The 17234-nt window shown below is 40.7% G+C and overlaps 1 protein-coding gene across 7 annotated transcripts in view; it reads right to left on the minus strand.

Moving 5' to 3' along the window:
* The window catches only part of EML1 (EMAP like 1), a 206660-nt gene that overhangs the window by 36789 nt on the left and 152637 nt on the right, over window positions 1-17234 (minus strand). For 4 of the 7 annotated variants that reach the window (XM_031667856.1, XM_031667853.1, XM_031667855.1 and 1 more), the window contains 6 exons: window positions 15566-15594; window positions 14586-14642; window positions 11732-11861; window positions 8701-8850; window positions 7383-7452; window positions 4427-4537 (listed from right to left, as the gene is read on the minus strand). In XM_031667856.1, the coding sequence (XP_031523716.1) occupies window positions 4427-4537; window positions 7383-7452; window positions 8701-8850; window positions 11732-11861; window positions 14586-14642; window positions 15566-15594 (547 nt within the window). The remainder of the gene's footprint in view (window positions 1-4426; window positions 4538-7382; window positions 7453-8700; window positions 8851-11731; window positions 11862-14585; window positions 14643-15565; window positions 15595-17234) is intronic. The other 3 variants (XM_031667858.1, XM_031667857.1, XM_031667854.1) reach the window with 1 other exon arrangement.

The raw sequence follows: 17234 nt of genomic DNA on the forward strand, positions 1-17234 counted from the left end.
CTGAGCTCTTCGCCTTCCCCACCCTGCCACAGGCAATGCTTTTTTCTCTCTCCTTTCCCTTTCTTATGTTTTCTATTACTCAGGGCCACCATCTTGCCCAGAGACCATAAGTTGAAACTCCTGGTTGGAGGCTGGATTAACAAGGATGGGGCCAACCAGGGGCATGTTTGAGCCTTGCCAGTTTGATATCGTGTGCTAAGCTGAATGGCTAATGTCTATGTTTCGTCACACATATTTTGCTCTGGCCAGGACGGAAAAAGGTAATTTTCCTTTATGATGTGGCTTGGCCCCAGGGCTGTGGTGCAGCCAGCCGGATCACTAGGGCCGCCTCAGGGAAAGGGAACCCAGAAGCCTGCCACGCCAGCAAGAGAGTAAGAATTTCTTACCAGTCAGACTTCTGGCCTTGCTCTACCTCCCTCTCTCTATGCAAACTGGTTGAATGAATGGCAAAAATCACTGTTTATCTCCTGTAAAGTTTTGATTAAAGGGAAAAAAGGATTTGTGAGGGTAATCTTAAGCTGTAGAGAATCTGTTGTACTTTGTGTTATAAATTTGTCTTTCTATATCGTTCTGTCATAAAGAGGGGTACCATAGGATAGAATGTGGGCCTAAGACCCTGTAAGTCCACTGTTCAAGGTAGCACAGCAAACTGGTCAGTTATAAATTTTGCGGCAAGTTCCTGAAAAAAATCTGGATAAAGTTTCGCTCTTATCTTGTTTCAGGTGCTTGGGAGCTTGACCTTGTAACCATGTGGCAGTACTTTATCTTGGTCTCTGCCATCACAATGGCAGCCTGGGATCAGGGTTCAATTCCTGGTTTAGGGAATGAGTCCTTTATTTTTTGTCTGTGTATTTACATGTATTATGTGTGTGATGTCTGTATACGAAAGAGCTTAGATTAATTGGTGTAATAATAAGAGCTTAAATCAAATATTTTGTAAGAAAAGTAAAAAGTGTAATGCCTTTCAGTTCACATGACTTACGTAATTTTTGGGAAATAAAAACAATTTTACATGTAAGGTGTACAAAGAAAGTGAAATGTGTTTTGGTAACAAATTATAAGAAGGCATGGAAAGGTGAATTATTATTATTATTATTTTTTCACCTAGATTAAAAAGTTAAATTATTGTTTTAAATTAGATAGGATAAAGCTGAAAGTTAAAGCAAGTTGTCAAAAGTTTGTGAAAAATTAATCTTGTAAAAGAAATTCTGTCTGAACATATTGGCTAAAGTTAAAGGGGTATTAATCAATTTTTCTGTAAATTAAACATTGGAATAAAAGCACAACGGGTTTTTCTCTGAGCAATGATCTGCTTTTTAACAAAAATTGTAAAGGATTAATAAACAGTTTATAAAAATCTTACCTTATGGTCATACTGATTAAAATGGAATAGATTGGCCAGGCACGATGGCTCACACCTGTAACCCCAGCACTTTGGGAGGCCAAGGCCAGTGGATCACTTGAGGTCAGGAGTTCAAGATCAGCATGGCCAACATAGTGAAACCTGTCTCTACTAAAAATACAAACAAATAGCTGGGCGTGGTGGTGTACACCTGTAATCCCAGCTTCTAGGGAGGCTGAGGTGGGAGAATTGCTTGAACCTGGGAGGCGGAGGTTGGAGGGAGGTGAAAAAAAGCCACCCCCCCCCAGGCGGGGGAAAAAAAGGAGACTCTTTCAAAAAAAAAAAAAAAAAAAAAAAAAAAAGAATAGATTTATCTATGAGGTTTTATTAAGAATATTTAACATCAATAGTACACAAATATAAAGGTGAAATTTGGCTTATTTGGTATAAAAGTCATACAGGAAGCATTGTCAAATAGGAAATTGGCTTTCTTTGGGTTATATTTGTATAAATATGTTATTGGTATGTGTTCCAAAATTAGGTGAAACTCCTATAATTCTGATATGACTTAGTGTATGTTATTAATAGTTGTACTTGTTATGTTAAATTATTGTGTGCTCCAGGAGTAAATTTCATTGTCAATTGTGGCTTTAACTGTGGCTGTCCTAAGACTTTTTGTTATCCACAGACAATTCTTGTCTTGTTTTGGTCCTATTTAAAAGGTGGCTTATAATCAGATATAGGCCTTTAACAAGTGCTCTTGAATGCAAGTTTCTGATTACTTTCGAAGTTGTAACATTAGAATAGAGGAAAAAACTTTCAGGACTCTCATGGAGAGCTAAAATGTTCCTGAATATCAAGCAGAACAGGAGTTAACTGCATGAACCAAACTAATAGAAGACTGAAGTCATCTTTTTTGACTTTGCTTAAAACGTTGCTGATCCTTTGTTTTTTTCAAAGTCAAGAAAACTTTTCTTTTGAGCTATTTAGAGCTTTTAACAAGTAAAGTACACTGCTATGAACAAAATTTGAAGCATATGTTTCTCTCTCTGATTTCTCCAGAATTTAGAAACTATTTGTGAGTATTCTTAATTTATGGCAATATAGTTAATTGCACAATTGTAAAGAATTTGTTTTTGTTTGTAACAGGACACAACTGGAGAAACTGGTTATTTTTTTTGACAGGAATGGCATGCTTTCCTTTAAGGAATCAAATTTGAATTGTAGAGTCCATAGAAGACCCTTGGGGGAAACTGGCCTTGTACCTTGTCTCCATAGTCCCTGTAAAGGGTTCCTGACCTGTGGTAAGTAAAGAATGTCATTTTCTCACAGGCCCAGGAGCCCCAAGTTATCTTGGGACCCCCCAAGAGGAGAGGAATTTACCCAACCCATAGGTATTTGAGGATATAAACCCATGGCTGGGCTTGCTTTAAAAAAGGTCTTATCTGAGATTCCTTATGGAACAGAGTTCCAGTAAAGGCAATTTAAAAAGCCTATGTGAAAAATAAATATTCTTGCTGTACTTTATACAATAATCCAGCCAAGTATATAAGACTAAGGCTTATGTTTCCAAACAAATCAGTCCTATTATGGTTTGTCTTTAGTAAAAATGGGAGACTGGAGAGAGAAATTATATTTCAAGAACTATGGTACATTTGTTATTAGATTCTAGTTTCAACAGTTGTTTTTAAATTTTTTCTGCAATTTAGACTAACCCCGCTTATTCCTGTGAACCAACCAGTGATCTCTGACTGCTGCTCAGAATAAATAAAAGCGATGGGTAATGTAAATATCTGGATCAGTATTCTAATTCTGGAGACACTGGAATCAGCTAGAGACCCCCATATCAGCTTGGTTCCAATAGTTGCCCAGTTAATAAAAAGCCTTCTTAGTTTACTTGGGATAATTTTGTTTATTTTGTTTTACTGTTGTGGAATATATTGCTGTTGTACTCTTTGTGTAGGAATACAGGATAAGCTTACTCAATGTTTTCTTAAGTTGAACACTTATTAATCTTCCAGATATCACCTTGCCAAACTGATGCTTTCTGACTGAGCTCTTCTCTACCCCAAATACAAGAGACCCTAACAGTTAGGCAGGAATATCATCACCCCTATTCAGCCTGAAGAAGTTACAGAAGATGGATCTTTGTCCCTTAACCCTTAGGATTAAGGATTCTCTTATAAAAGGGAGGGGAGAAATATCAGAGGCATTTGAACCAGAGCAACTTGAATAGGGGCTAGGTAAAATGAGGCTGAGACCTACTGGGCTGCATTCCCAGGTGGTTAGGCATTCTAGGTCACAGAATGAGATGGAGATTGGCACAAGATACAGGTCATAAAAACCTTGCTGATATAATCACTTGCAGTAAAGAAGCCGGCTAAATCCTGCCAAAACCAAGATGGTGACAAGAGTGACCTCTGGTTGTCCTCACTGCTACACTCCCACCAGCGCCATGACAGTTTACAAATGCCATAGCAACATCAGGAAGTTACCCTATATGGTCTAAAAAGGGGAAGCATGAATAATCTCCCCTTGTTTAGCATATAATCAAGAAATAGTCATAAAAATCGGCAACCAGCAGCCCTCAGGACTGCTCTATAGAGTAGACATTCTTTTATTCTTTTACTTTCCTAATAAACTTGTTTTCAGTTTACTCTATGGACTTGCCTTGAATTCTTACGAGAGATCCAAGAACTCTCCCTTGGGGTCTGGATTGGGACCCCTTTCCAGTAGCAGAATGGCAGAGACAGACACACTGGAGCCACCCTCGAAAGAAGCAGGTAAAATTCAAGGCCAGAGCACACAAATAGCCTCAAGGAAAGTGAGGACAATGCCTCTGGGGGTCTGTTTTCATCACCAAACCCATGTAGCTAGAGATGTCTGATTGGAAGTGTGTGTCCCTGATGAGACATGCATATGACCTCTGACTGAGAAGTCCTGGGAAGCAGGAATGTTTCAGAGTCCAAATCTGTACATACACCGGGGCAGGTATTGAGTGTGTCAAATCCCCCTCTTCAACCCTGAGTTGATTCTCTACTTCCTGTGGAAGAAGACAGCAATACCCACATGGCACGTACTTACAGATTTTGAGAATGCAATACAGGTGACTGCTCGGTCAAAAAAACCTATTCCAATGACGTGCAGAGTATTCAATGTCACAGAATCCCAGATGCGCACGTGTGGGGGCAATTGCTATTTAGAAAAAAAACACAGAGCCATCAACTGTGAGGGGGATACACATGTGTCTTTACCTTAACGCTACAAGATTGCTTGCACAGTAACTCGGACTTTGTCAAAACAAAAGAGCTTTTCCTGCATTTCAGGAGTCTGCCTTTTTATGTAAATAAAACATTCCCAGGGGCTTCAGGAGGTGGAGGGCCTTGTTGATAATTTAACACTAAGGAAAGGTCTACCAAGTTTTGAAATTTGAATGGCCAATTTTTGACAATAGTACCATGGGAACTGACACTTTAATTTGTGCATCTAAATGTGTCTGAATTTTAGAAATGAAAAAATGACAAGTAAAATGGAATCTCACATATGGGTTATTCTTTTAAAGTCTGTTTCATTGCTAAAGTGTCACCATGCCTAAGTTCATAAGATGGTCACCACCAAATAATATTAAGAGCTTAACAGACCAGGCGTAGTGGCTCACACCTGTAATCCCAGCACTTTGGGAGGCTGAGGCAGGTGGATCACCTGAGGTCAGGAGTTCGAGACTAGCCTGACCAACACGGTGAAACCCTGTCTCTACAAAACACAAAAAATTAGCCGGGTGTGGTGGTGCATGCTTGTAATCCCAGCTACTTGGGAGGCTGAGGCAGGAGACTCGCTTGAACCCGGGAGGTGGATGTTGCAGTGAGCCAAGATTGCACCACTGCACTCCAGCCTGGGCAACAAGAGTGAAACTCTATCTAAAAAAAAAAAAAAAAAAAGAGAGCTTAACATTCTTGGGCAAAACAGGCATCAATTATGTACAAATAAGATTTAGAATTATTATAATTGGTTTAAAATCCTCTCAACTGTGTTCCTAGGTTATTTATGTTAATTTTCCTCTTCCTTAATAGAAGGAAGCATCATAGAGCAACCAGTAGATTTATCAATAAGAAAAGGTGCTGGCATTGGACCTAGTAGAAACACTAGGCAGGCGTTAGGTGAACCAGGTTCTAGTTCAGTCTAATCTCTAAGTAGCTGGGTGTCTGCAGGCATTCCCTAGGCGTCTCTGGATTTCTCTATAGGTAAACTGAAAGACAGCTATAACATTTTTCTCTGGTTCTCAAGTACCGATTCAATTTCAATACCAGAAACTGAAATATACTTTTAAGCCACTAGAGGGAGGAACAAATGGCTTACTATTCATTTCAAAGAATTTTTCTAAGCCATTTAACATTAAACCAAAAAAGATAGAAAGACCCATTCAATTTAAGTGAATTTATTTATACAACAGTGGTCTGATTTCCATTATTTCTGTTAACTCTTTTCAAGTATAAAATATTAATGGAGGTCAGGCGCAGTGGTTGATGCCAGTAATCCCAGTACTTTGGGAGGTTGAGGTGGGCGGATCGCTTGAGCCCAGGAGTTTGAGACCAGCCTGGGCAATGTGGTGAAATGCTGTCCCTACAAAAAATACAAAAATTAACTGGGTGAGGTGACGTGCGTCTGTACTCCCAGCTACTCAGGAGGCTGAGGTGGGAGGACCACCTGAGCCTGGGGGGCAGAGGTGGCAATGACCCATGATTGTGCCACTGCATTACAGCCTGGGTGACAGAGTGAGACCTTGTCCCCCCAAAAAAAAACCAAACCAAACCAAACCAAATAAAACCGGAAAATAGCATAAGATTAATATTTAAAATCCAATGTTACTAAAATATTTTCTGAAATATGGTAGTATTCATTTTTTCTGGATGAAAACATGTTGATAAAATGTATGCACTTAAAGAAATTAGTTTCAGATAAAATATTATGCAATAACAAGCTATATAAAAGTAGCTATCAAAAAAGCTACAAGCTCCCTCTCTTAACGCCTTAAAATGCAAATTAAAGTCTTGCTGAAGTGCTTGCAAAATTTGTGCTAAAAACCTCCTAGTAGCTTTTGTGACTTGCACACAGACACAAACTCCATGGGTTAAAGTCACGACTGTTAAAGGACATTCACAGGACAGGGCAGAGGGTGGCTGAAATTTGGCAAAATGTTGTATATTCAAATTATTATTTATTATAATTTTAACTTCATTAAGTGTTTACCTTCATATTTTTAATGCTTATCATATAAATAAACATTTTAAGAATCTGTGAATTCTTTGTTCAGAACAATGCTATTTAAAAATCTGATGAAATTAAGATGAGCTCCAGGGATTTTTAAGGTCACAGTAAGTCTTTTTTTTTTTTTTTTTTTTTTTTTTAGACTTAGTCTCTCTCTGTCACCTGGGCTGGAGTGCAGTGGCATGATCCTGGCTCACTGCAACCTCCGCCTCCTGGGTTCAAGTATTTCTCCTGCTTCAGCCTCCGGAGTAGCTAGGACTATAGGCATGTGCCACCACACCTGGCTAATTTTTGTATTTTTTGTTTGTTTGTTTGTTTTGAGACGGAGTCTCGCTCTGTCGCCCAGGCTGGAGTGCAGTGGCGGGATCTCGGCTCACTGCAACCTCCGCTCCCAGGCTCATGCCATTCTTCTGCCTCAGCCTCCCGAGCAGCTGGGTCTACAGGCGCCCACCACCACGCCCAGCTAATTTGCTAATTTTTTTTGTATTTTTAGTAGAGACGGGGTTTCACCATGTTAGCCAGGATGGTCTCGATCTCCTGACCTGTGATCCGCCCACCTCGGCCTCCCAAAGTGCTGGGATTACAGGCGTGAGCCACTGCATCCTGCCACACAATAAGTCTTCTAATTTACAATAAAAAATTCTAGTGAGGGGTTCAGAAGTTTTCAGATACCATAATTATATCTAAGCAGCCTTACTCAGCAGCACAATGTTTTCTAAAAATTACTTTGTGTTACCAGTTTATTATGAAACAATGAAAAGGTAACGTAACTCACTTTTCCATCCTTCGATGTGCCTGCGACTTGTCCTGTTGCTATCGTGATCCGGTCAGGATGAACTGCTAGGCTAACAAAAGGGTATTTATAAAACATCTACATGTCACAGGTAAGTTTTACTTTTCCCTTGCTCAAATATTATCTAGTCAAAAATTTAAATATAAGAAATATGTAATGCCTAACTTCTTACAGACTCATGACAAATTCTCTGAGCACTACGACGTTAGGAAACAACTAGTGCCTAATTCATTTAATCTTAATTCCCTTATTTCTTCTTAAGAATTTTCAAACTTAAGGAAAAAGCATCCTCTGCTGGGAAAATACCATTTCAACCTCAGAACCACTACATCAGTCTACAATCTTTATTAAAAAGTCATGTTGAGTACGTAAATAGGAAAGATGCCATCTTTCGCCAACAGGATTTTTATCATTGACCAAGGAACCAGGACAAATATATAAATCCATCTCTTCACACATCCATCCTTCCAAGATACGTAAAATGCCTACCAAAAGCTATAAATGAATTATGGGAAGAGCCGACTCAGCCGTAAACCTGAGGCAACACATGTTTTTTTTTTTTTTTTTTTTTTTTTTTGAGACGGAGTCTCGCTGTGTCACCCAGGCTGGAGTGCAGTGGCACGATCTCGGCTCACTGCAAGCTCCACCTCCCGGGTTTACGCCATTCTCCTGCCTCAGCCTCCGAGTAGCTGGGACTACAGGCGCCCGCCACCACGCCCGGCTAGTTTTTTGTATTTTTAGTAGAGACGGGGTTTCACCATGTTAGCCAGGATGGTCTCGATCTCCTGACCTCGTGATCCACCCGCCTCGGCCTCCCAAAGTGCTGGGATTACAGGGTTGAGCCACCGCGCCCGGCCAACATGTTTTTATGTTTACCAAAAAATAAAGACCCAAATTAGAAGCCTTTAACACATGATGTGTTAAGAAGGCCTCCAAAGAGGTGGTGCTCTTAGTTGAAACAATGCGGTCCGTGAAGCTCATGTGTTGGTGAGGCTGGAAAACTAAACATGAGAGGTGTCTCACGGAGCGCAGCAGCAAGCGGACCACAAGGAGACCACACAGAAGAGCTCTCCCAAAGACCGCATTTCCTCAGACCCTCTTCCTTCTCTTTAGTTATGTCCCAATACTGACTGTGTTCTGCTAATGCTCTTTCCACCTGTGCAACGGCAATCACATTTATTTTTACTTTTTTTATAGACAGAGTTTCACTGTTGCCCAGGATGGTCTGGAACTCCTGGCCTCAAGCGATCCTCCCACCTCGGCCTTCCGAGTAGCAGGAATGACCTGTTTCAGGACTTACCACTTCACGTCATCGTTGTGGCCAGCGTAATGCCTCTGCAGTTGCTCCTCCACATTGTATAACACCACCACAGACGCGATGAAGTAGACGGTCTCTCCCGTCGGAAGCAAGTACAGGTTGTTACGGCAGTCTCGACCCCTGTACCCGTAGCTTTGTGGATGTCAAGACAAATTTTTTTTTCCCTTTAAGAGCTGACAAAACATCAGCTTTATTCAACTGGCACAGGCAATAAAATACCATATAACTATTACCATCAGCGTCACTAATTTAAATAACATTAAGTTGCAAATATTCGGTGACGAATACATGTGACCCCCAAAAGGCATGCAGTAAAGTTGGAAACAGTCATTGATGTAATATGAATACATATTTTTACAAGGATTTGGTTTTATTTTTAGAAAGCTATTGAGTCAATTATTAATTTTTTTACTGTAATCAAGCTAAATTTTTACTAAAAAATTCCTTTTTTAAACATGGTAAAAGTACTTACAAAGGGTACAAATGACACACACACGTGCACACCAACATGCATAAAAGGTAAAAAAAAAAAAAAATCAGGCTTCTCAGATCCTTTGGGGTAAGAATCCCTGTTAAAACTTTCGCATTATACTTCCAAACCTTGAAAATTATTTTGAGAACAAAGTATCACTTGAACTTGGATGTAAAAAGTAACCTGGCAAAATGCCAAATAATGGCCCAAAAATGCCATTTATTTAGAGCAAATTTCATTGCTTTACATCTTCTAAAATATGAACAGGAAGTAGGCTGAATAAATGTTTTGAATAATGTTTTCCAGATGTGATACAACCGTTTAATAAACCACTACTGACTTAAAGACAAGCTGAAGCACTTCAATTTTATGTATCAAAATAGATTCCAAAACAGGTGCAGGTAAATGCCTATGACATTTGAATTTGAAAAAAAAAAAGTATTTTGGGGGAGAAATTTAGGTACAGGTGGTAATTTTTTAAAATTTCTAAAGAATATGATTCCATAATCACAAATAGTAATTATTCTAAACGAAGTCACAACAGCTTCAATTTAAACCAATATCTTATAATTTGTGTTCCACGCTTCGCATTAAACAGGTACTCAATAAATATTTGAGGGTGAAAAAAAAAATTTTTTTTTGCCTTAAAATCTGCATAGACTGAAAGGTGGTCTCTGCAGGCTTCCTCTAAAGTAATAAGAACATGGAAATAAATGGAAAAATAATCAACATTTAATTCACCTTTTTCACAGTTTCTATTTTCTTATCTTTCAGTTGTTTTTTCTCCTGGAAGCTTACTTTTCCAAACCTCATGCAATGAAGCTGCCAGCACCTCTGTTTAAAGAACATTAGTTATATGGTGATTTAGACTTTTGTGGGCTATATTTTTGGGGAGCCTTTTTGATTGATATGAATATATGTATTTTTGCGACAGGGACTTGTCATGTTACCCAGATTGGACTGGAACTCCTGGATCCTTCCACCTAAGCCTCTTATACAGCTTGGACTATAGGGGTGCATCACTGTAGCTAGCTTTCTTTTTCTTTCTTTTTTTTTTTTTTTTGAGATGGAGTCTCACTCCATTGCCCAGGCTGGAGTGCAATTGCGCCATCTTGGTTCACTGCAAGCTCCACCTCCCGGGTTCACGCCATTCTCCTGCCTCAGCCTCCTGAGTAGCTGGGACTACAGGCACCCACCACTATGCCCAACTAATGTTTTGTATTTTTAGTAGTAGGATGATATCTACATGGCATGTCAATTTCATTTACGTCATTCACTTGACTCCCTTCATTCAGTACTTTGGTATTCATATTTTTCTATCATCCCTTTAGTCAAGGTCACACTTGAAGTTAGGCCACACTTGGTTTAAGGGGAGAATGCTAGTCCTCGTTTCAGGGTACCTCTCTTTCCTTGGGTTTAAAAACTTTTTTTGCCAATGTGGTTTAGTTTCAATTTTGGATACTCCCATTTCCTCAATCATAAGGACAATATTTTCTTGCATTGTCACTGTTGTTTCCTTATAAATATAGATAGTGCCTAGTTTTCCATCTGTCCCCGAAAAATTGACTAAATATATGATAGCTCCTGTTAAAAATAATTGGCTTTTGACCAGGCATGGTGGCTCATGCCTATAATCCCAGTACTTGGGGAAGCTGAGACGAGCAGATTGCTTGAGTCCAGGAGATCAAGGACAGCTTGGGCAACACAGGGAGACTCTCTCTCTTAAAAAAAAAAAAAAAAAAAAATCAGTTCTCATTAGAATCTAAAATTCTACCCATTCTTGATTATTTTCACTGTTTGCTTCTTTATATATTTCTAACTACTATTGTCATTCTTTCGGAAAGAATAAAATTAGCACCAGCAACTAGTGATTCATTTTCTCCTGACAAAGAAAAAATCACTCATACAATCATATAACATCTTCATATTTTCTTTTCAGGAAAATAATGAATATGTATTTGAGCCAGAACCACAGCTATTTCATTCAGGAATGGTAAGTTGGTTCTCCTGATAATAAGCAGCTCTTATGAAGCTCTTACTTTGTTAGAACTCTGTAGGTCTCTAACATAAGGTCAATTTTGTTACATTAAGTTTTCAAAAGTAACAATAAAACTTTTTTCTTTCTTTTTTTTTCTTTTTTTGAGATGGAGTCTTGCTCTGTTGCCCAGACTGGAGTGCAGTGGCGCCATCTTGGCTCACTGCAAGTTCCACCTCCCAGGTTCACGCCATTCTCCTGCCTCAGCCTCCCGAGTAGCTGGGACTACAGGCACCCATCACCACGCCCGGCTAATTTTTGTGTTTTTAGTAGAGACGGGGTTTCACCTTGTTAGCCAGGATGGTCTTGAACCCCTGACCTCGTGATCCGCCTGCCTTGGCCTCCCAAAGTGCTGGGATTACAGGCGTGAGCCACTGCGCCTGGCCTAAAACATTTTGTTTTTTAAAAGCTTAAGAGGACTTAAGTTTTATGCATTTCTACAGTTAACATCGAGCATTGATTGACTGATAACTTCACGTGAGACGTAATCAGTGAATAAAGGATACACCCATTCCAGCTTGAGTCTCTTGGTTGGAAGTTCTACTTTTGCTTCCAAGCTGTAAGAATCCACTTGATCTTTGGGCATGTACATGGTAACAGGGCGTCCACGAAGAAACATTTTTACATAGCCTTCTTCTACAAAAAGAACAAAGATGTCAATAAGATACCTCAGTGCCCAGCATGCCTGAAAACAAATGCTTTATCCTCTCTAGGCTTTCAGTGTAAAAGAGAAACTTTTACCCTTCTGTCATTTCTAATTGATATCCTAGGGAAAAAAGTAACATGTAAGTAAACAGTTTGAAACACAAGTTTGCATCTTGTTTGCTTTTGATATTCTGTTTACTTAAGTACATGAGATACCTATGAAATTGTAAAAGGCAGGAAGGAACTTGGTTCCAACAATGATTTTCCATGAGATTTTACTGCTTACACTTTCTTTTATCATCAGGAAGGAAAAAAATACCACCCCCAAACTTCAACTAACACAAGAAATCCACTTAAAGTTTTTGAGTTCAGTGTATACACAATCTCAATATCCAAATTCACAAATATTTTTCAATATTTAAATGGATTTGTTATATTGCAATGTAAAAATATATCTTTATTTTTATTTTATTTATTTATTTTTTGAGATGGAGTCTTACTCTGTAGCCCAGGCTGGAGTGCAGTGGCGCGATATCGGCTCACTGCAAGCTCCGCCTCCTGGGTTCACGCCATTCTCCTGCCTCAGCCTCCCGGGTAGCTGGGACTACAGGCGCCCACCACCGCGCACGGCTAATTTTTTTGTATTTTTAGTAGAGACAGGGTTTCACCATGGTCTCGATCTCCTGACCTTGTGATCCGCCCACCTCGGCCTCCCAAAGTGCTGGGATTACAGGCGTGAGCCACCGCGCCCGGCCTATGTATCTTTTAATTGAGCAATTCTTTCAAGTGTAAAGAACACAAAATCAGCAGAAGTGCATGCTAGGATGCAATGCAAAAAGGAAAATGCTCATAGAAAATCTAGAAATGGAAAACAAAAGAACAAAAGACCCATTAGAGAAATCTGGATGAAAAACTCTCTAGAATAAACATTTCTATAATAAAATAACTTTTAATATTTCAATAAATTATAGGGAAAAGTAAGTATCAATAATATATCGACACAGGGTAACTCCTAGACCTTAAAAAGAACATCTTGGGGTGTTCTGACTGGAGTTCTCATGATATGATAAGGGCAAAGTAAATGTCTTGTCAGCTCTGCTCCTTGTGAATTCCACTCAGATTCAGAACTCGCTGAATTCTGAAATTTCACTGCAGATTAAAGGACGTGGTCTTAATGGTATTTAAATTGGGCAGTTGGAACCAGGGATACCTGTACACAACTCAACAGAAAAAGCATCCCCAGGGAGGAAATTGGCGAGGAACAGTTAGGAAATAATTATAGTACAAATTAGTTTTCTAAGTCTTATTCTTAAAGATTTTCAAACAATGCCACATGCAATATTACTTAAAACTCAAGAGGGCACCCCAGTTTCATGTTATTGTGTGCATGCGCTTCAGGTCTTAAATGCATGCATGTGACACACTCTTCACACTGCATATTAAGACTGACGTTGAGTGAGTCATGAACGCGATCATCCCTGCCTATGTGTGCCAGCCACTGCGTCCCACGGATCCTCCCCTTACAGTATCTCCGACGCTGGTGCCAATTTCCCCAGGTGCACTGGGGCCCCATCACCACAGGCTCTCTTATGGCTCTCCTGGGTCAGTTTACACACTGCTGCCAAACCCACCAAGGCCCAACCAGGTTTTATGGAGCTCTTCCTCCATGTACATTTCTTCACCTGCTCTCTTCCTTGCTGGATCCAGCAGGTCTAAATGCCCTCCTGGGCTCTCACTGCACAGGACCTCATCTGCCACAGACACCCACAGGGATTCTCCTCTGGGGCCAGGCGTGTCTCTTTGCACTCCCCTATACCCTGTTCTGTCTGTGCCACCGCTCAGGCTGTCCTCCTCTGATGCTTCTTCCCTTCCTTAACCCTCACCCAAATATAAGCTCATCAGGGGCTGTGTGGCTACCACAACCAAAGAATCTAAAAGCACCCAAAAGATTGACATTCTTGAAAAGAGGGGCAGGAGACTGGAGTTGACAGCTAAATGAAAAGGGATTCTAGCAACTCTCTTTGTAAGAGAATCAATCCTGCCAGGAAGCTCGCAGAATGTAGGTTAGGAATAAAGACAATATAATGCTATTTCCACAACACATAAAAAAGCACACTATGGATGTATATAACCAATGTCTATGAAATATCCACCTGAGTCGCTCACAGGCATGTGATGATTAAGAATCCTTAGGACTGAGCTTACTTACTGCACAATTTTAACTTACTGAATTAGGCAAAAAAAGCACTGAAGTTGGCCTTGGCACTGTTTTGTACTGGTGATTCAGACAGGCTACATCTAAAACCAAAATGCAGCCAGGGAAAGCAGTGTTCGTTCCAGGCAGGTTAGGATAACAGCACACACGCCACCAAACCCAAAGGCGCTAGTGGGAAGAGGCCAGCAGCAGTGCATGGTACCAAGTCAAACAGTGGGACATCCAGGGGTGGCCCTATAGCTCTCTTAAGGTTTATATAGATGAAAAAAAATTCCTGCAATCAGCCAATAACCAATTGGGATCCAAATTACAGCCACTTATTAAAGCCCATCCAAGTAAATGCTCAGGGATGCGTTTAACTTAAAATGAATCGAAGTGGTTTGCAACACAAAAACATTTTCATACAAGGAGAGCATCTGTTTGCCTGTATGAAAAAGGTTTCTGTAGCCTGGGTAACAGCTTTGCTCAGAGAGCTATGAGGTTTCAGAAATGCTGCCTACCTTTGCAGTGTGTCACCCGGCGTTTCCCTTGTGATTTCGGAGACAGAGACAGAAGGGCTAGACAAAGAGACGGTGGAGTACTGCAAGTGTGGCTGGCCTGCCTGCCCAGAGCCCGGAGCCCTCACTAGCCCACAGGCCAACACCTGACCTGCCCCCCAATCTTAAAATCTGGACACGGTTCAGGGATCCTGACAAGTGCGCTCACGATGTGACCCTGCGAGCTTACAGCAATTACATTTTCAGTGAGTAGTTTCATGCTTCCTGAAAATGAAATGAACACTAAAGCACATGCTGATAAATACAAAACTTTGACTTTTATGTTTTAATTCTGAACTTAGGAAAAAAACTAGAACAATTAAAATTAAATGAATGTATTTAATCAATTACGTACTTGTCCTTTTTTTTTTTTGCATTTTAAATGCATTTCTAAATAAGGTTAAGATGCTATACAACAGCATCTACCTTATTACAAAAGGTGTTAAAAAAGATATATGGAAAGATATACATGAACTATTAGTTTGCAGTTTAGGAGATCATAGGCAGAAAAAGAAAAGCTACTTTTAGACAGTTATGTAACTTGATGCATAAGAAACTTTCCCCTAAGAGAAATGCAAATGTTGATAACAGAATCCAGTTAGTAAGGAAGGAATAACCAAGGCAACAGACACCTTTTAATCTAGAAATTCCATCATGGCATAGGTGGTGGCATTCCACTCTCCTCCTTATTGGCATGTCTTACATTGGTTTTGGAGAGGGTAGGTGAAGGGTTTGCTCTTTACGACTGTTTAAAGGCAGTCTCACTGTCACTAGCTGAGCCATTCAACCGCCACCTACAAAGCTGACAGCACCCATCTGATCTGCACAAACCAAAGCTCCTGTGTGTTCCAAGGCGGCCCCTGAAGCTGGCTACTTCTTTTCTGTCCCTTGAGTTCTGAGGAAATGAGTGAGGGGTTCCCATACAAAAATTAAATCAGACTTACCTGCACTGAAGACAGGCTCCTTGGGTTTGCTGTGAAAATAAACCAAAAACAGTTTTTAAAGGGCACTGTGGGTGTTCAATCTCATTCGCTTCAGACCCCACAGCCACGGCTGCAGTAGTCTGCCACACAAATGCTGCATAAGTTAGACATGTTAATAAGAAAAACGCAACCAATTTCACTGCAAAAAGGAACACACATAAACAATCATATACAATCTCGTAGGTGCAAGAGACTGCACTCCTAACTTTATCACCAAACTTGGGCTTTTTATGAGTGCAAATAAGTGTTTCGGGGAGGAAAAAATGTGGCTAATCAAGATGGGAATGACCCTGTCTAAATGTGTAAAAAGGGTTGTTTTTATTCCCCACACTCTTCTGACAGATTATTTAAAGAACTTATTTAAAACTAGCACATTCCTGACAAAAGATCTTTTGGTGAGGCCTTTTAGAGCTCACCTCCTAAGCGGATTGCTGTTCTAGGAAGACAAGTAGGTGAGCATAAGGTAGAAAGAGGAGAGGGGAACACCAGGGTCTGGTGCCCTCCAACTCAGCCATCTCTCAGGAGAGGTGGGGACACCCCTGCTGACTTCAGTCACCCTGGGCACCCACCATGAGCAGGTGAGACCACCCCATGGCAGTGCTTGGGAAACCAAACTCAGGAATCAGTCAAGGACAGACAGCTGCAGACAGACTAGACATCTCTAGGAGCAAGTACCCCACAGGAGAAACTTCCACGAGCGGCCCCTGGGGGCACAAGGAGAGGTGGCCGCCACTGCAGACCCACTACTTCCTGCCCGGGGCACTCCTCCCATGACACCATCTTTGGGGAGATGGCACCATCTCCATTCCAGACAGGGACAGGGAGACCCAGGGAGCTCAGGGAGGGGGGTGACCCCTTGATCTCAACTTTGACTCCAAAGTTCATGCTTCGCACCACTTAGCTTCCCTGACTTCCACCTGCTGTAAGATACAGAGGGAGACACAGGAAGTAAACGGACGTCAAGGGGCGCATTGCTTTTACCATAGTGCCTTAAATGCTGCTAGGAGCACATATGCATTTTGTGTGTGTGTGTGTGTGTGTGTGTGTGTGTGTTTAAAACAAAAACTTGAGCAGATATATTCCTAATATTACTCCTCAATTTTTGACTTGAAACACAATGAAAAACAACAGGAATAAAAACTATCCTTAATCTCATGATGTAGTAAATAATATTGTATATTAATATTCTTGATTTCCAGACAATTTCATGTAGCACATGGAGTGGGGCGGGGGAGCCTACTACTTTCCTGATGCTTTAGAAGTGGTTTACTTTGTTCAAACGTGTTTTAAGTAGTTTTATATTAAGTTTTAGCTTCCTACACTCTAAACTATGGTCATTGAAAATACTACTATAAAGGCATGGCACAGCCTTTGAACCTAAAAGCCTGGGTCTTACATTGGCCTACAAGGCCCTATCCAATCTCCACCTAACCCCTGTATTCTTCGGAGCTCATCTCCCTTCACTATATTCCCTGCTGTTCTGGGAACCTGGTCCAGCAGGCTCCGTGTCAGGCGCTGGCTCACGGTCCCTCCTGGACCATCCTCCCCGAAGTCAGCCACTCTCAGGCCACCGCTTTAGCCGTGTGTATGGCTTCACGTTCCCTGCTCCATACTAAAACTCTCCTCAGGC

The sequence above is a fragment of the Papio anubis genome, chromosome 7 (genome assembly GCF_008728515.1).
Source record: "Papio anubis isolate 15944 chromosome 7, Panubis1.0, whole genome shotgun sequence".
Classification (NCBI taxonomy): domain Eukaryota; kingdom Metazoa; phylum Chordata; class Mammalia; order Primates; family Cercopithecidae; genus Papio; species Papio anubis.